Here is an 18,251-nt window from a genome sequence, read left to right on the forward strand (position 1 = left end):
TTGCAGATAGACTACTCCAGATTCTTAATTAAGCGACGATTTCTTGCAGCGTGCAGCCCTAGCTCGACACCGGTCAAGCCACTCCGCTTAAGGCAGTCCAGTCCAGCGTCTGGCCGTCTGAGCAGTACTAGAACTACAAGTATAGAGTATCGACTAGATTTGATATGCCTAACAGTAAGCAAGCCTATCAGGACTGTAGTAGTTCATGTGGTGCTATTGTTCTTTTTCGCTCATTTTTAGTATGAGCCATGCCGATGACATCACCGCTATATGGATAGGAGCAATAGCTTCAGACAGGTTCGGATGCCCTATAATGTGAGCACAGAGTGGGTAGGCCGTGATAGAAACAACAAGGCAGAAGTTCAATATTTGCCCTGGTAGCTCAAAAGTAGCAATGTTTATGCTTATTTGAAAGTGCTGGCATAATCATCATCAAGGAAATTCTGGTTTTCTTACGGACTTGTGCTACGGTATATATATCTCCGGGCAATGAACAACTCTATTAAGGGACTCCGGTCAACCTACACTTTCTATGATACAATTTTGATTGAGACATTGAGGTTTTATAACCAGGCATAAGTCCCTTGAAGTTTATACATTCGAGGTAGTTTACCTGGTTGCTTTCGAACGTCGTAATCTGCATGCTACTGAAGGTTGGGCATCAGTGTTATTAACTTATTCAAACAACAGCCTTTGATCTGTAGCTTAGCTGTCCAATTACAGGGCAAATAGCTGAAGGCAAGCCGGGCTCTGTTTCTTTCATCGAGTATAGACGTCATTGAGGGCCCAAGTGAGGAATGAAGATGACGGTGAAGTCGTCGTTGATCTCGACTTTCCGGTATCTCACGGAACAAGCGTGCCGACCGGTGGAGCGAGACTTGGAGGTTGAGGACACTGTGGCGAACATACTTATCAATGGAATCTGTATCCGAGACCGTGACCGGCTACCAGGTACCTAGGTAAATGAAGAATAAGGTTGCTTTGCGATACTTTGGCCATCTGCTAACTGACATCTGGCATCGGCCCATCCTGGTGACAATCACGACAATTAGCCTCGCCAAGAGAGACGGCGTGCACTGGATCCTTCGCCTGAGGGGTCAAAGTGGCTCGCCGATCGAGAGGCTTAGTGGCCCTTCTGGAAGCATTCGCTGCAGCAGCTCGGAATCGAGAAATTCAGGTATCCATGATGCTGATGATAGTGGTGACGACCTTGGATAGTGGTAGACCTGCCCCTTCCGGCAGAAAGAAGCCCTGCCAGGAACTAGAGAGCAAGGTTGGTAAGCCTGGAGCCCTAACAGTAACAGCGCGACCACGGTTAGACTCTGGAGAAGCGATAATCGGATGTAACCCAGCAGCGCTGCTTTTATTCGCTGGAAGTGACCATGTCACCATAATCCCCAGGATGCGGGAGTCTGGAGAGACACATTTAAGTCTCTTCAGTCTCTCCTCTTCCTCCACGTCGCAATGCAGGGATATTGCTTTTGGTGAGCTGGACGTGGGAGTGCATAATTCCTGCAGCGGCCTCCTTCACCGGATCCAACCGGGTTCCCGATCAGCGGGATTATGACGACGATAAGTCTCTCACAGTCTACAGTTTGATCTTGGGGTCAAGCGCAACGGCGGGGGGTCAAAACGGCATTTAGTCGGATGCCAATCAACAGCCTCGACTCTTTCCCCATCGAGTGCAGCTCCATTGGCCTGTATAATTAATCCCCAACAGACCCAGCCTCGCTTTCACTGATTCCAATCATTCCGTATTTATTGATTGGTGTGGGGGTGAATATTCGATAATACCCATTATTGCACAAATCAACACAGTTCTCTAAGCCTCTTGAGACTTGCCTCGTCTGAGTCGTCTCCGGCTTGCTTCGACTTCACTTCTCTTTCCTCTTCCTCCCTTCCTCCTTCTTTCCTCCTCCCTCCTCAATAACCCTCCACCTTCCACCTTTCTGCACCCACGCCCTTTGCGAACGATGATACCAAGGTCCGTTCGGATTCTCGATTGTTGTCTGTGCTCGCACATCGTCTGTCCTAATCCCCTTGCTGGGAGGGCCTCTGCCGCTGTGACGTATCGCTCAACGAGGACGCTCCTCCACTCCACACCGAATTGCTGAGCCATCCCTGCCGACTCCCTTCCTAGAACCTTTCCGATTCCGCCAAGATGAGTCTCCGCGAGAAGTTACGAAAGCTGTTTGGGAGGAACAAATGCAACGCGTCCGACACCGGAATCAAGATCGTATACTACAGGCGAGGCGAGATTCCCCCATCGAAATTCAAGGGCCCATTCGACAAGGAACACCAGAAGCGACTGGCTGCGTGGTCGTTCGAAAAAGCCCAGGAAGATCGTCCGCGCTCCCCGGATCTATCACTTTCACCTTGTACGACCCTGCCGGACTATCTACTTATCTACGATCCCGGGAGGATGCCGACCCAGTTCCAGACCAGGCCCGGCCCAGGTTACCAGGGGTGCATCTGTCTAGTGAAGGTTTGTACCGCCTCAGCCAAAGCCTCTTGCCTTATTCCAAGGCTTATGTTGAGGTCAACTCGCTAACCAATCACCAGCGACGCCGGCGGCCTACCATGACGAATTCATCCAAGATCGACAGGCAACTGCATCCTTGTCTTCCATCACCGCTGTTGATCCAGAAAGCTTCAGCGACTCAACAATGACGCTCTTCCTCGATCCTCTTGAAGACGACTCCCCAATAAAATCCAAGGAACCCATCCGCAATACCGCGCCGCACATTCGATCGGGTACCACGTCGGCCTTACCGACAAAGGGTATGCCCTCGCCGTTCGCCCCGGACGATCTATCACATGCGTTGAACGCTGTACAGATCTGTTCATAAATCTACCTTGCCATTTCAAAACACCTTCTGAGAAGACCTTTATTACGCCCGTCACGGCCATCATCTCGACCTAGTTCGATATCTTCTTCCATCCTCCTTATAGGACCTATTTTTAGCCGGTGGCAAGGATCTACTGACAGAATCTGGGTTCCTGCTTATCGCGCTCATCGTCCGATTCGAGGGGAAACAACCAACATTCAAGCAGTGCTTGTGGGATATCTTTTATCTTTGGTACTTTTTTCATTGTCCTGTTCTTGCATCGTCTTTTTTTGTTTGCAGCGAATATGCATTCGGCGTTGAAACCATGAGGTCCTTATGACCGTTTACGAATAAGTTTACTCAAGTCAGCCAGATCAAAACATCGCTGGAGATCGGGCATGGTGTACTACTGTAGCTTTCAGGCTAGATATACATCAGAATCATTCAACAAAGTCTGTACAACCATGCGCCAAGCCCATAATGACAAAGTATGACTATATGCCATGTGGAAATCGAACGAGTGTTGGATTAACTTGAATCTTCCAGCGAAAAGCCTAATTGTATGGGATTGATAGGGTCGTTTCAGAAGGCGTCACCAGACAAGTCCTGCCATGAACCGCGCGTCTGAGCTTCTTGAAACCGAAAATTCTCTCTTGAAACTTGAGGAACCTGAAACAGGAACTGTGATTCTGACCTGAGTCTGAACTCCGGACTTTTCTCTCTCTCCTAGTCTCTATCTGCGACGGAAGTACCGAATTGACTTTACACTTCAGGCGCTCGGACCCGGCCGAAGCCTCCAGCTCGCGCATTCTCCACCATGACTGAGGTCTCAACACCACCATCACCGAAGAGTTGCCGGCGACCGCAGCGATTGATTCCACCTTGAAACCGGCAAAATGGTTATCAACATGAACTGCGGTTCTTGCGTTTCCTATCTGCAACCATGCATCCTCGGTCTCAGTCTGAGGGCGACGAGGCATCGTACCGCAGCTGCTTTTGCAGACCGTGCAAGAGCCACATCCTCCTGCGACGTCGACCTTGCTTCGGCTATCAGAAAAGAAATCTCGCAATTATACAGCTAGTTAGCTTTTAGGCAACTCTAACTCAGCTCGCACGGATCATCTATATGCGCCGACTTCACCATTGAAGCTGTCCAGTGCGCAGCCTGGAAGAATGGGTTGCAGACTCGCAGATCCTGTCGACAGCGCAGTCTATCACCAGCGTCATCAAGGCTTGAAGCATAAGACTTGAAGCTGGGACAAGAACGAACAACAATGCTATTGCTGGATTTGGCGCGAAAACATGAATCATGATATCCGAATCAACCTTGACCCCCTCAAGGTACTCTCTGGTCCAGGTAAGGCTGCGGCCGGATCTTCAGGCTTTTCTCGGCGCATAGTAGGTTACTGACCTTTACTACTCCGTAGCACTATCAATTCCGGGAAACATTCTCTCCTGCATAGCATGATCCGCGTACGATCGTCGACAGTACATTTTTCACGAGTTCTAGATCCCAAGCTCGCCCAGCTGCATGGCACGAAGATCATCCATCGATAGTTTGTCCCGGCATGGACGGTCGAAATACTACTCCGGACACCTGAGATGATCTCTCCTAGCACACTGTGAGTTGCGGTGTCGGGAAAAAGCAATATGTACTCGGATGCTGCAGCCTGCAAGCAGCAATGTTCGCCTGGCAGTGGAGTCACGGAGAGCATCCTGGAACTCATTCCCATGCTGTATGCCCTCGAAATCCTAATTTTTGAAGGGTGATGATGTGGAACCATGCTCGTGGCTTCGTCAACAATGAAGCCCCAACCGACGGTTCGAGGCACCTGTTTAAGGGTGTTTCTTTGCTTTTTCTACAGATCACCTGGGCCACTTCTTGCCGACATCCTCCATAAAGCACTCTGTGCCCGGTACTTTGTCCTTGTTGACGGCTTCCTCTTTATCGCCAAGTCTATTCCATTCTCCAAGTTTCCTTTCCCCGCTGCCTTTCTGGGTGGCCTGCATTGTGCTCTCGGTGAAGCTAGTGGTCTCGACTCTCCTCAAGCTATGACGAGTCAGCAATACCTCGGCAATCTCTGCAATGAAGTCTTGAAGAGGATGAACTTCATCATTGATTACAGTATCGGCACTGAATTTTGGGTTCGCATTTACAGGCTCATTGCCAAAATCCTGCACGGTCATGTCCATCCCTGCATACTATGCACAAAAGGAACCAGGTCGAGTCATCGTTCTGCGTGTACCGTCGATCATAGAGCCACCACGATCTTTTTTACATCGGATCAACATCGTGGGATATGGATCTCTTAACCCGAGCACCTGGGTAGGGTGCTATGGACCATGCTCTAGCGGAACCCTGCAGTCACTGCTCCATTCGCAGTCCTACTGACCCTGGCCTTTAGGGCTATCATGTGCCTTGACCATGTGCTGTGACTATGTGCTTTGACCGCCGTCGATGCTGCATATCCATCGCTCCGATCACCCGGGCTTCACACTCTTGAGACAGGTGAGGCAATCTCGAACCTTGTTCATGTGCTAGTTCTTCAATCAAAGTCTGGAGATCATGCAGGTGAGCAATAAAGGTTATTCGCTGGTCTATGGAGAGGGATGGCGTCACCGGCGTGGCATGCTAAGTTCATGCTGAGCTCGGATGTTTCCTAATGGGTGATTGGAAGACACCTTTGGCCTCGCTGTTCGTACACGAGAAGGAAAAAGGAAGCCGGGAAAGAAACATATAAATCCTCTGGCGTACGTGAACTTCTTGAATTGATCTTCTATCCCGTACTCAGCCGCACTTTGCCCACCTCTATAGCAGCCGACACTGCATTCTCGCCATATACTTATCTGAATCATTGCACCCCTCCAACATGCCTGTGACGGCCAAACCCCGTATCCGCTCTCGAAATTATCGTTACCAAGCTCGGTGGAAACGGGGCAAAGAGGACAGACAAGTCATTCCGCGTGTACCCAAAGAGAAATACTCAAGGCTGCTCATTGACAACCTCAATTTGGGCCTCGCGGATTTCCTGAACGTTCCATCATGGACTAGGCATCACATCGAAATACCTGCCGTTGATAGCCCAACACGCTTTGGGCGATTTGGCGGCCAATTCGCTCCAGAGTTGCAGATGAGCCTCCTGCTTGATCTCCCCAGTGTATTCCACAGCATCATCTCAGACGACAGTTTCTGGGCAGACTTTTCTGCCTGCCCCCTTATTCGCCCCAGTCCTCTTCATTTAGCCCAGAACCTGACCCAGGCCGTTGGTGGGGCGAATATCTGGCTGAAACGCGAGGACCTCAATCCTTACGCCAGCTATCAAACACGCAACATCGTAGGCCAGATCCTCTTCGCCCGTTATGTCGGAAAGACGGAGATTGCCATGGACTGCGCGCTTGCGGGACACGGTCTTGTGTGTGCCACTATGTGCGCGCGCATGAATATCAAATGCACAATCCTCATGGGTTCCTCTGATATCGCCGCACAGCCCGACGGCGTCAAGGAGATGAAACGGCTCGGTGCGAATGTGATCAGTGTGCAATGCACGATCAAAAACGACGGTAGTGGCACGCTCCGAGCGGCAGCAAATGAAGCCCTGCGCTACTCACTGACACGCCTTGACTCGACCTACCATATCACTACCGGCACTGTTGGTCCCCATCCACTCCCAACCATCACCCGCACCTTCCAATCTCTACTAGGCCAGGAGATCAGGAACTGCGTCGCCAAACCACCCGGCAAGGCATTCAGGCCTTCGGCCCTCGTCTCTGCCACCGGTCCATCGGGCGCCGCTGCCCTAGGCATGTTCGCCCCGTTCATTTCCGACCCAAGTGTGCGCCTCATAGCAGTCGAAGCCTCCGATGCAGCTCCATTAACCCACGGCTCAGTGGGCGTCATGTACGGGTGCAAGACTCTCCTGCTTCAAGACGAGAATGGCCAGATCCTCCCTTCGCATTCCATTTCCCCAGATCTGAACTTCCAGTGCGCAGGGCCTGAGTTGGCGCATTGGAAGGATATCGGGCGGTTGGAGACGGTTACGGCATCGAGTGAGGAGGCTGTACAGGGTTTGAGGATTCTGGCTGAGAGTGAGGGGATTGTGCCGGGTTTGGCGACCGGCCATGCCGTCTTGGAGACTGTGAGACTTGCGAGGGAGCTGGGCGCTGGTAAGGATGTTGTGCTGCTTGTTTCGGGGTAGGATATCCTCTGCTGTTGAACTCTGGTATGGCGTTCAATCAGCTCTTGCTTGCGGGTTTGGCGTTGGCTGGGAATTTGCTTACTGGTCTGTCTCTGCTGGTGTTCTGTTACAAGTATGGGGTTGGCTTTGTGCATTGTTAGCTATATACACGAGTTTTTTGTTTTGATGCAGGTCATGCGTAATTCTATCATCAGTCGTTCCAATAGAGTCATCTATCCATCCATACATTCATCCACAACATTTTAGTCCTCATGAGTAACCGCCATATCCAAAACCTCCACTCGTCCTCGGCCCCGTGTCTCATTGCCAACGAACTCATTTAGACCCTTGAACGCACCAGGTTCCGCAAAACCGACAACCTCCCATTCATCGCTGGCAATATCCTGCGACTCGACGGATTCAATGAAGCTAAGGATCTTATCTTTGACGTTGCTCGGTCCCTTCGGCTGTACCGGCGCACCCTCCCCCTCAGACTCAGAGTCGTCGCCACGACGAGCACCCTTCTTCCCCTTCCCACCCTTTTTGTTCTTCGAGCCGCCACCGGACGGCGCCTCCTTCTCCTTGTTATTTGACCCAGCGGGCGCCGCAGACTTGACGCTCTGCTTGAGCAGTGATACAGGACAAGTAACCCGAAGACGCATCCGCGCCCTCATAACCGGAATGGGCTGCCAAGCGATAAGCGCCTTCATTGCCTCAAGCGCCAAACTCTTCGCCGACTTATTCGGGTTCACGCCCGTCCACAACGGTTTCCTCGGCTGCGCCGGTGCCCCTGCATCCTCATCGCCCTCTGTACCCTCTCCATTCTGTGCCGCCTGCTGCTGCTGTAACTGCCCACTCGCCGCCGTCAACTGATCCAGCGCCTTGGAAATCATCCCCGGTGTGTAGACCCGCTTCGTCGTCGGATCAATCAGCCGTCCGGAAACAATATCCAGCACTTCCTTCTCGATGCGCTCTGCGATTTCCTTCCGTTCACGCTCGCCCACTTGCACCTCGCCCTTGCGCAGGATTTCCTCTCTGATTTCGTCGGCGGGCGTGCCGGCGCCAAAGGCCTTCGTTATTTCTGCGGCGGGGGCGGTCTGCGCTTTTGAGACGGAGAGGAAGATCGTGGGGACTTGGAGGACATTGTCGAGGTCTTTTTCGGCGCCGGAGCGGTATTCTAGGAGTTTGTTCTTGTAGCAGGCTAGTTCGAAGCGCTTTTTGCCCTTTTTGAGGCGCACGACTGAGACGTTTGTGAATTTTATTTGGTTTGAGGGTTGGTTGATGGGCATTTTGGCGGTGCCGAGCGGGTCGAGGGAATGTCGATTCTATCGGTTGAGGGTTTGTTTGATTTTGTACAAGCGGGATAAATATCTCTTCGCGCTGCGGACGATAAATTCGTGCCCGGCGGCCAGTATCGATAATCGACGTCACATGCTGTGGGCCCTGTCCCGTAGATGACTCAGCGTGACTCCAAGTACCCCGTGACTGCGCTATCTGTGGGTCGTGCCCTGATTGGCTGCCTCCCCTTGGTTGCTATCAGCGTCATCGCCTGCCACCGCCCGGGCCTCCTCACCCGGCCCTCCATCTCCATCTCTCCTCACCTTGCTGCTTCTTTCTCCTCATCTTGTATCTTGTCAGTGAGTAGCTGGTTTGCTAGCTGCTTCTTTCAGGGTATACAGTTGGATTTTCGTAAGTGTTTCCTCTTTGTTGTCACCTGCCGTCATCTCTTTGTTTGGCCCCATTGCTGATAAGCTCCCTGCCTACGAAGGTCCTCGGCTGCCTGGGTGTACCATCATCTCGGCTCTTTTCCCTTTCATCCATTCCATCTGACATCTGCTTCAATCATCGTGTCATACGATCATCAATATGAGAGTTCTCCCAGCTACATTGCTGGTCGGAGCGGCCGCTGCCGCTACACCGGCCCAGCAGGTCCTCGGCGGTCTGCAGGACTTCGGAAACACCTTCCAGGACGCCGTGCAGGAGAACCTGCCCAAACTGAACAAGCCTCTCGAGGCTTTCCAGGAACATCTTAAGACTCTTTCTGACGAGGCTCGTGATCTCTGGGAGGAGGTTGCCGATGCTTTCCCCCAGTCTCTTGACCACAACCCTGTCTTCTCTCTGCCGAAGAAGCACACCCGCCGCCCTGACTCGCACTGGGACCACATTGTTCGTGGTGCTGATGTTCAGAGCGTCTGGGTGACTGGTGAGAATGGTGAGAAGGAGAGGGAGATTGAGGGTAAGCTTGAGGCTTATGATCTGAGGATCAAGAAGACCGACCCGGCTTCTCTTGGCATCGACCCCGATGTGAAGCAGTACACTGGCTATCTGGATGATAACGAGAATGATAAGCATCTGTTTTACTGTAAGTGGTTGTCTGTATTTGCTAGAGTGTGTGCTAACTGCTAGAAGGGTTCTTTGAGTCTCGAAATGACCCCAAGAACGACCCTGTTGTCCTGTGGTTGAACGGTGGCCCTGGCTGCTCATCTCTTACTGGTCTCTTCATGGAGCTTGGCCCCAGCAGTATCGACAAGAACGCCAAGCCAGTCTACAACCCTTACTCTTGGAACGCCAACGCTTCCGTGATCTTTTTGGACCAGCCCGTCAACGTTGGCTACTCTTACAGCGGCAGCGCTGTTAGCGACACTGTCGCTGCTGGCAAGGACGTCTACGCCTTGCTAACCCTCTTCTTCAAGCAGTTCCCTGAGTATGCTGAGCAGGACTTCCACATTGCTGGAGAATCCTACGCTGGCCACTACATTCCCGTTTTCACTTCTGAGATTCTTTCTCACCAGAAGCGCAACATCAACCTCAAGTCCGTCCTCATTGGTAACGGTCTGACCGATGGTCTCACCCAGTACGAATACTACCGCCCCATGGCCTGCGGTGACGGTGGCTACCCCGCCGTTTTGGATGAGGCTAGCTGCCAGTCCATGGACAATGCCCTGGGCCGGTGCCAGTCTATGATTGAGTCTTGCTACAGCAGTGAGAGTGCTTGGGTCTGTGTTCCTGCCTCTATCTACTGTAATAACGCCCTTCTCGCTCCTTACCAGCGCACCGGACGCAATGTTTACGACGTTCGCACCGATTGCGATCCCGGCACCAGCCTCTGCTACAAGGGTATGGACTACGTCACCGAGTACCTGAACAAGCCCGAAGTCATTGCGGCTGTCGGTGCCGAAGTCAGTGGCTATGACTCCTGCAACTTCGACATCAACCGCAACTTCCTCTTCCACGGTGACTGGATGAAGCCTTTCCACCGTCTTGTTCCCGGCATCCTTGAGCAGATCCCTGTCCTCATCTACGCTGGTGATGCTGACTTCATCTGCAACTGGCTTGGAAACAAGGCCTGGGCCGAGGCTCTTGAATGGCCCGGCCACAAAGAGTTCGCCGCTGCTTCCCTTGAGGACCTCAAGATCGTCGACAACGAGCACACCGGCAAGAAGATTGGCCAGGTCAAGTCCCACGGCAACTTCACCTTCATGCGTCTCTTTGGCGGTGGCCACATGGTCCCCATGGACCAGCCTGAAGCTTCTCTCGAGTTCTTCAACCGTTGGCTCGGTGGTGAGTGGTTCTAGATTAGACGCGACTCTATAGATCTCACGCCGGCCGAATATGCTTTAGTTTTCTTTTAGTGCTTCAGAACATGATTTCCTTGTTATAGTTGTTTGGTGCTTTCTCAATGCGAATATGCTATTTCTCAGACCTTTGGTTTTTTCTATACTTGCATTGTACGACTAGTCTTTTCTCTAATATAGACTATCTTGGTATGTGCTCCAAATAAAGACGTAGATATATAAATGGATACATCTACAACACTGTAGTCTTGATTTGTGGGCAAGAGATTAATGATCTACTCGAGCATTAATCCCTTGCAAACCTCGTCGAGAGACAAAGTTACTGGGGTGATGGGTACAGGGTAGATTGACAACTGACAGATGGGTGAAAGTCACTGAAAATACCTTTAATAACGAATTGCAGGGATAGGTATACTCCACCAAAGGGACTTTTTGCGGCGAGCAAAGCCCGTAAATGCATGGAATCGACATTCTATAGCGGGGTTGATGATAATGATTCGCATCTGTCTTTCGAATGTGTTGATAAGAGTCAGGTCTGTCCCTTGATAAGGATCAGGCCGGCGATAAGCAACCTCTGCTATGTGAATGCGGAGGCGAAGATCATTCGTTCGTGATTGCTAGTACTCGAGGGCCACTCGAGGGCCAAGATACATATTACGGAGCTGATGGCAGCGAAGTGACGGTGGCAAGTTCGTCCTTCACGGAGTACGCTTCAAGACGACGATCATGAAGTGCTTGACTCGACTGACACCAACGAAGGACCTAGAAAGGCCATGTCTAGGCCCGAGCTACAGGAAGGCAGACCTACTCGCAGGCTACTGAAGACAGAAGGCGGGTTGATCTTATTTTTTCATTCGAATTGGTATGAATCTTTTCATTTTCCGGGTCCGGCCGCGTCCATATTCGACACCAGATACCCTTGGTATTTCGTTAAAAACACACCAACATGCATCCCGATACCCAGCAGCACAACCCAGCAAAAAAGGAAAGTATAAGAGATCGATTTGCGCATACCCTTATCCCTTCTTCTTGCTGACACCGACGGTGCGACCACGGCGACCGGTGGTCTTGGTGTGCTGACCACGGACACGGAGACCCCAGTAGTGACGGAGACCGCGGTGGGAGCGGATCTTCTTGAGGCGCTCGAGATCCTCACGGTACTTGCTGTCGAGACCGTTGGAGAGGACCTGGTAGTCCTTGCCGTCGACGATGTCGCGCTGTCTGTTCAGGAACCAGCTGGGGATCTTGTACTGGGTGGGGTTCTGGAGGATGGTGACAATGCGCTCGAGCTCTTCGGTGGTGAGTTCACCAGCACTGTAGAAGGAACTTATTAGATGATTTTCGGAGTTTTCTTGCTGGGTTGTGGATGGAATGATTGGATGGGTGCGTTGTGCGTTGGAGAAAAGCCGTAGACATACCGCTTGTTGAGGTCAACATCGGCCTTCTTGCAGACCAAGTTGGAGTAACGGCGACCGACACCCTTGACCTGAGTCAAGGCGTACATGATCTTCTCCTTGCCGTCAACATTGGTGTTGAGCAGACGAAGGATGTACTGGAAGTTCGTCTTCTCGCCGGACACGAGCGCTGTATGAAGAAACCCAGTCAGCCTGATTCCCTTGCCATCCAGTTGCGTTGAATAATTTTTGTGTGTGAAAATTCGCAATCATCTCGCTGTCTGTTCTGTTCTGTGCGGTGCTGCTGCCGATTTTCAAAATCCTCCCCCGAAATCAACCAAATTCCATTTTTCGCAGAACAGTCGAGCAGAGCGAGAAGAGCAGCCGAATGGGCAGGATAGAGCAGGAAAGGAATGCCAGATGTAGCACGTACACATGATGGGCGATGGGCGCGAACGGGATCGCGAGTTGATTGTCGACAGCGAGAGGTGTGAGAAGGAGGTTAAATCGAGGGCTCTGGCGGCTTCAACTTTGCTCGCCCGTTGTGGGATCGGATTAACCGAGTCAGGAATGGTCGCTTGGAGGGCTCGCTTGACCACGCGCTAGGTCGAATACAGCTAGTCTATCATGTGACAGCTTTCTTCTCTCACTAAGCCTCCTGACTAATTTGATTTATGCTCGAGGCATAAACAGTCACCAACAGCAGCACTCAAAGCTGGTCTCATTGCGTGAACTGCAGGATACCAAAATCTTTGTCCCAGCTGTCAAAGCCTGTACTTGTACTTCGACTTATTCGGTCTTTGCTATTAGACTAATATCATAGTTGACGCGACGAGACGTTGCATCTCTATAACGACCACCACCATTTACCGCAAGGGTTGCTTGAGATGGCACCATGCATTGGCTCTCCTCCTTGACTAGACTCTGATGGAGTGGATCTTGCTAAGAAATGTCGAGTCTCACCTAGCGGTCTTTGTTTGAGGGAAATCCTTCCCACCATGCAGCCATTGATGCAACTGTCGACGACCGCCGGTAGCCACTGTGGACAAAGGATGCCACAATCTGACACTATGTGGTTCATGCCTGTGGCCTGCCCGTGGCCTATGATCGCCATGAATCCATACCTGATCTCTCGGAAAAAATGAACAATTTTACCTTTCACTTGTTCTTTCAGGCCTGTCGGCTGTGGGCTGCTTTTTTTAGGCACCCCAGGGTCAGATCTCTGAGAATGAGCATTCTTTGTCGTCGGTGCCCTCAGGCAAAGCGAGGCTGCATACTCGAACATATTGTTGTTTGAAACTCTCTCGTCTTGAAATGGGTCCTTGCACAATCCGTACACGCCTCTCTCCCACTTCTTCCTGTTGATCAGATGCTGCGGGAAATTTATGATTCCATTGCCCAATATGAACAACTATACCTATGCAAACCCTCCATACGAAGCCGAATACGGGCGCAGGTTCAACTTGGATGTTTTGCCACATCACCCCGTCGACTGGAGGTTCTTGAAAACCAAAAAGCTCGCGCATTTTGGACGGGCACACAAGGCAGATTACAAGCGCTGGTATGATTACTACTTCTGGGGTTTTGATATTAATCTTGGGTTTGCAAGGGTAGCGGAATATGATTTCGCTATTCAAAAGCTCATGTACTACACGGCGGAGCATCACCGGCCCGAGTCTTTCCAAGAGTTTGATGCCTGCACGCGGGATGCTGGCCCCCGACTGCTCGACTTTACAAGAATCCCAATAGACCAGAACACGAGACTATGGTACTTGCCTATTAGTCGAAACTTTCCTGATCTTCCATCCGGGTTTCATCGTACTGGTGATGAGTTTTTACGACCCGCGCAGGCACCAAAACTGTGGACCGACTTATACGTGGAGCAGGCACTTTATCCGTCCGATCCCAAGTTCCATGTGCATACCGCTGTCAAGAACTACTTTGCATATGCTGCAAAGTTAGCTGGAGAAAGTGATCTGCCTGGATGGGAACGAGATCAGGTGCGAGAAGCCGTTCAAAGGGCAATGATCAAAATCGCATACTCGGGACTGGAGCGGCACCCAAGTGCTGCCTCGCGTGACCCACCTCGGCGTATTCTTGCCTCGTCCCCCGAGGATCTGTTGCAGACCGTGATTCGGCCAATCTCTGCAATCTCCGAGGCGCGGGTCTCCGAAGATGACGATGGCAGGCTGTCTCTTGACCGTAGCGGCCAGCTCTGTGCCGTGAAAGGGCGTGGCCCGATCTACAGCGAAGACTCTGATGTTATGGACTGTGTTATTACAGTAGGGAAGCTGCTAGATGCTGGGTCTACGAATCTCGACCGTAAAGACCCTATCTGGTATACCCAAACAAGCCAGCTGCAGCGAGCTTTCGTAGAGCTCTGCGATGTCAACTGGGACATGTGCACGGAAGGTACTGGCGCTGACTTGAAAGAGCAATTTCGAAATATGATACTAGCCGAGATGGGTAACTTCGAAGGCGACAACCCCGCAGCCATCCGCCCCATCTGGGATGCTGTTTCGAAAGGCCTCGGCCAGTTCATGATCAACTACGCCGATCATGCCTGTAGTTGTGACTGTATAAAGAATCTTGTGCGTGAGGGGGCAGGTTGTCACAACTCCGTACCACTCCTTGAGGATGCAAGGGATTGGGAGGGCGTAACGATGCAGGAACTATTTGACCGCACTTTTGATGCTGTTCGGACCGAGCCTTGCGAGAAATGCTTTAAGGAAGATGCCGTTCGTCTCCAGAGGAGCTTTCTGAAACTCCCTCCTCGTCTAGTTGTCACAGTGCCTCTGGGGGTCATGATTCTAGGGCACACAGAGGACGTTACTGTCAAATATCGACGGGCAGGAGCTGTTTCCCAGGATGAATCGGCCGTTTATCGCTGGCTCGGGGGCATTTACCATGACGGGGGTTCATGCCGTGTTTTCTGGGACTTTGCAAAGCCTGGGGAAGCTTCCACTTATCAAGTTGGCATGTATGAAAGCTCGAACTACGGACTGATTGTTGAGGGGAGTCTAGGAAGGGAACATGATGGGTGCAAAGTGCCCCCGAAATGGTGGTGCAAGGGAGATATACCACTGCTGTTCTATGAACGTGTTATGAATCCGTCCTCGGATGTCTTGGCTGAGGCCGTGCATACCGTCTCCAATATGTGGTTGGAAGAAGGCAGGGGCGTTCTAACACTTCAAAATCATAAGCCGTGGGCTACCACCAGCGACTTGCCGCAGTCCGCGCGCGACTACCCCTGGATGCGTGATGAAATAGTGAAGCCTCCGGATGCTCAACACTTCCAACTCGCCCCCGACGGCTACATTCCACCAGAAATGGAAGAGTCCAGCTCTGAGGGTATTCAAAGCCCCGAGACCAAGCGCTCGGCCCCCAAGAGACCACATCCACCTGCACATGCTGAGGACAAGGAGTCATCCAAAAAGACGAAACAAGATCAACCAGCTCCAGATTCACACGCAGCTGCACCTGGGGAAGCAGCTGAGGCCACTGATAGAGGGAGGATGCCACCTTCAAGTCCTCAATTCATCCGATACCCATTACGCAGGTACAGTTCAAGAATGGATATATGTGTGAGTGATCGGGCTAGGACACGCTCGGTCTCATCACACAGGCAGGGTGGCCGTTTAAGCACAATTACTGAAGAAAGGCTTGCTGGGAGAACATCAGGTTTGGGAGCCAGCGGACCAACAGAGCCGAAACCAGAGGCCCAGAAGCCTACCCCTGCAGATAACAGCGTGCCGCCAAAGCCTACGTTTCCTGTTTATCAGAACAGGTCTGTCCAAATGGAAGCAGGTTTGGAGCGCGATGATCGCAGGCAAGAAACCAAGGATAGTCGAGAACATACCGCCCAGAATGCAGCCAGGCCATCAAGGCCCAATCTCGCAGCTATGATCAAGGGAGGTCTATCCGCCGACGACCCGCGGGAGAAGCATACCGCCCATGATGCACTCGGGCCACCGAAATATGACCTCGCTGCTATGATCAAGGGAGGTCTATCCGCCGACGAATCGCGGGAGAAGCGTACCGCTCCTGATGCAGCCGGGCCACCAAAACACGACATTGCTACTATGATCAAGGGAGGTCTATCCGCCGACAAACGGCGTGAGAAGGGCAACGTCCATGATATAGCCGGGCCACCAAAACATGACCTCGCTGCTATGATCAATGGAGGCCTATCTGCGGATGGGCCGACGGGGAGCGAACTGGAGACCGCAAAGCGTCACGCCGAGAAGGAAGAAAGGCAACGTCGCAAGGAAAGGCAACGTGAGAGGGAGGACAGTTCCGAGGATAAACATCGTGAGATGGAGAGCGAACTGGAGGCCGCAGAGCGTCACGCCGAGAAGGAAAGGCGACGCCGGAAGGGAAGGCAACGTGAGAAGGAAAGCAGCTCCAAGAATAGGCATCGTGAGAAGGAGGACAGCTCCAGGGATAGGTATCGTGGGAGGGACAGCGGCTCCAGGGAGAAGCTTAAGAGGGAACGCAGGGGAAGGGAGAAGACTAAGGAGGATAGAGGGCGGGGGTCTCGCGAATAGATTGTTTTGCTTGTAGTTTCGTTGTACTAGCAGAATTGGTTTGTTGTTTCGCGCTGCGGTGTTTACAGTCAATATGTATGATTATTTGTCTTTCGTCTACCATCGTTCCAGCTGGACTGGACTTTGAAATACGTGCAATAATCGCAGTGTAGTATTGTCATCTCCAGGCTAGTGGCTGTCCTGCCAATCATGGATGGTTTATTTGCATTGTGCCGAGGGAAGGCACCGCAACCGCAACCACCCCAGGGGCCCAGACACAAAGGACACCTTCCCCGCACTTTCGACGTGGTCTGACCGCGAGTCCTTTTAACATCCAGTCCCAGACGAATTGCTCTCAAAGGTATATTATCCCATCCTTTCTAGGATGCATCCATCTAACGTCTAAATCTAACGGAATCTAACGAACCCAAACACGCAGAACCCGGATATATACAAGAAACGACATCGAACTCCAGCACACCATCTACAGCTTAGCAGCCCGCTGAGCTGTATGCGGACGTGGAGGCCCAGTTGGTTCATCGCTCTTCTTCGGCGCAGAGATATAACCTCCCTTGACGTTATCTGTGTTTGTGATCTTCCCGGTCTCGTCTCTCTTGATTCCCAGCTCGATCAACTTCGCGAACACCTTCGCAAAGTGATCAAAGAACAGCTCTTTATCCTTCGCATACCGCTCTACCCAAGGCCGGAACGCAGGGTCATCCCTCAAAGCAACATCGGTCGGCAGCATCATAAGCGGCTCCTCGTCGTCCTCCGCCTCGGGATCAACATACACAAACTGACTGACACCGTTCTCCAACGTCTTCGGCTTCCACTCCATCGTCAACAGCAGCTTGAAAAACTGGTTCGAGAACCGCGTCGGGTTGTTCACCCAGGGACCGTGGAACCCCGACCGATCTGAATGGCACCGGCCCAGATTATGTCCGCCCGTCAAGCATACAATTTCCTGGTCGTTGAAGCCCATACGGTAGAAGATAAAGCGGAGATGCTCGGCGCCCAGAGCGCCGTCGGGTAATCGCCCGCGCGGAGGAATCTTGGAGTCGTCGACATAGTCGGTCCGGCCGGGTTGCCAGGCGACTTTGGGCCCGCCCATCTCTTCGATTGCGACGACGCCCGCGAGCGTCCACAGGTCGCTGTATGTGATCCAGGGATGATTCTTCTTTACGGGCTCGAGGAAGGCCCGGCCGTGCTGGAGACCGGCGTTTGCGGGATCGCCACCTTCGCCTTCATATCGCATGCCAGCGCCGTTGGAGCCGCCGGTGTCGCTTGCAGCGTCGTATGTTCCGGAGGAGTGCCTAGGATCGCAAATCGGTTAGCACCCGTTGTTCGGAAAATCCGATGTCACTGAGAAAGGGTACGAACCACGCAAGACGGACGAAGACGGGGCCTGCGCTGCCGTCATCGTAATTGGGCTTCTTCAGTTGTCCGACGATGTCGCGTCGGACGGCGTCGTAATCTCCGGTTGTGCTCATGATGAAGGTACGGTTTGGAGGATATCAAGGTGATTGAGAAGAGAGGAGAAAGAGAAGAAGATATGAAGGTATTCAGGATGGCGACCAACACATGCGCTTCTGCGAGAACGGTGGAGCCTCGGCCTCCCGAAAATCCAAGAAAACGTCAAACCGAGGTTCTTCCCTCCGGTTATCTACTACTCTCGAATTCTGGCTTGAATACGATGGTTAAGGATAAGGCCACGAGGTATGCGAAAATTCAGTTCTATCAGATTCTAACCCCT

At 52.1% G+C, this 18,251-nt stretch overlaps 8 protein-coding genes across 8 annotated transcripts; 4 read left to right on the plus strand and 4 right to left on the minus strand.

Moving 5' to 3' along the window:
- Positions 1–2,205: 2,205 nt before the first annotated feature.
- Positions 2,206–2,849, plus strand: DSM5745_09526 (uncharacterized protein; the record flags this gene model as incomplete). Its single annotated transcript, XM_026751542.1, has 2 exons — positions 2,206–2,485; positions 2,563–2,849. 2 exons carry the CDS (start codon positions 2,206–2,208, stop codon positions 2,847–2,849), a joined length of 567 nt encoding a protein of 188 aa, XP_026599890.1.
- A 1,845-nt stretch (positions 2,850–4,694) lies between these two features.
- DSM5745_09527 (uncharacterized protein) lies at positions 4,695–5,021 on the minus strand (the record flags this gene model as incomplete). Its single annotated transcript, XM_026751543.1, has 1 exon — positions 4,695–5,021. The coding sequence occupies one exon, from the start codon at positions 5,019–5,021 to the stop codon at positions 4,695–4,697; it is 327 nt and encodes a 108-aa protein (XP_026599891.1).
- Positions 5,022–5,698: 677 nt separating this feature from the next.
- DSM5745_09528 (tryptophan synthase) lies at positions 5,699–7,024 on the plus strand (the record flags this gene model as incomplete). Its single annotated transcript, XM_026751544.1, has 1 exon — positions 5,699–7,024. One exon carries the CDS (start codon positions 5,699–5,701, stop codon positions 7,022–7,024), a length of 1,326 nt encoding a protein of 441 aa, XP_026599892.1.
- Positions 7,025–7,266: 242 nt separating this feature from the next.
- DSM5745_09529 (guanine nucleotide exchange factor SDO1) lies at positions 7,267–8,292 on the minus strand (the record flags this gene model as incomplete). Its single annotated transcript, XM_026751545.1, has 1 exon — positions 7,267–8,292. One exon carries the CDS (start codon positions 8,290–8,292, stop codon positions 7,267–7,269), a length of 1,026 nt encoding a protein of 341 aa, XP_026599893.1.
- Positions 8,293–8,869: 577 nt separating this feature from the next.
- On the plus strand, positions 8,870–10,578 carry cp3 (carboxypeptidase C PRC1; the record flags this gene model as incomplete). The annotated part of the gene is made up of 2 exons (XM_026751546.1): positions 8,870–9,365; positions 9,413–10,578. The coding sequence occupies 2 exons, from the start codon at positions 8,870–8,872 to the stop codon at positions 10,576–10,578; spliced, it is 1,662 nt and encodes a 553-aa protein (XP_026599894.1).
- A 1,016-nt stretch (positions 10,579–11,594) lies between these two features.
- On the minus strand, positions 11,595–12,409 carry DSM5745_09531 (40S ribosomal protein uS13; the record flags this gene model as incomplete). Its single annotated transcript, XM_026751547.1, has 3 exons — positions 11,595–11,892; positions 11,997–12,162; positions 12,406–12,409. 3 exons carry the CDS (start codon positions 12,407–12,409, stop codon positions 11,595–11,597), a joined length of 468 nt encoding a protein of 155 aa, XP_026599895.1.
- Positions 12,410–13,375: 966 nt separating this feature from the next.
- On the plus strand, positions 13,376–16,519 carry DSM5745_09532 (uncharacterized protein; the record flags this gene model as incomplete). The annotated part of the gene is made up of 1 exon (XM_026751548.1): positions 13,376–16,519. One exon carries the CDS (start codon positions 13,376–13,378, stop codon positions 16,517–16,519), a length of 3,144 nt encoding a protein of 1,047 aa, XP_026599896.1.
- A 463-nt stretch (positions 16,520–16,982) lies between these two features.
- DSM5745_09533 (peroxidase) lies at positions 16,983–17,988 on the minus strand (the record flags this gene model as incomplete). The annotated part of the gene is made up of 2 exons (XM_026751549.1): positions 16,983–17,811; positions 17,879–17,988. The coding sequence occupies 2 exons, from the start codon at positions 17,986–17,988 to the stop codon at positions 16,983–16,985; spliced, it is 939 nt and encodes a 312-aa protein (XP_026599897.1).
- Between the last annotated feature and the right edge of the window lie 263 nt (positions 17,989–18,251).

Source organism: Aspergillus mulundensis (assembly GCF_003369625.1).
Source record: "Aspergillus mulundensis strain DSM 5745 chromosome Unknown scaffold_12, whole genome shotgun sequence".
NCBI lineage: Eukaryota > Fungi > Ascomycota > Eurotiomycetes > Eurotiales > Aspergillaceae > Aspergillus > Aspergillus mulundensis.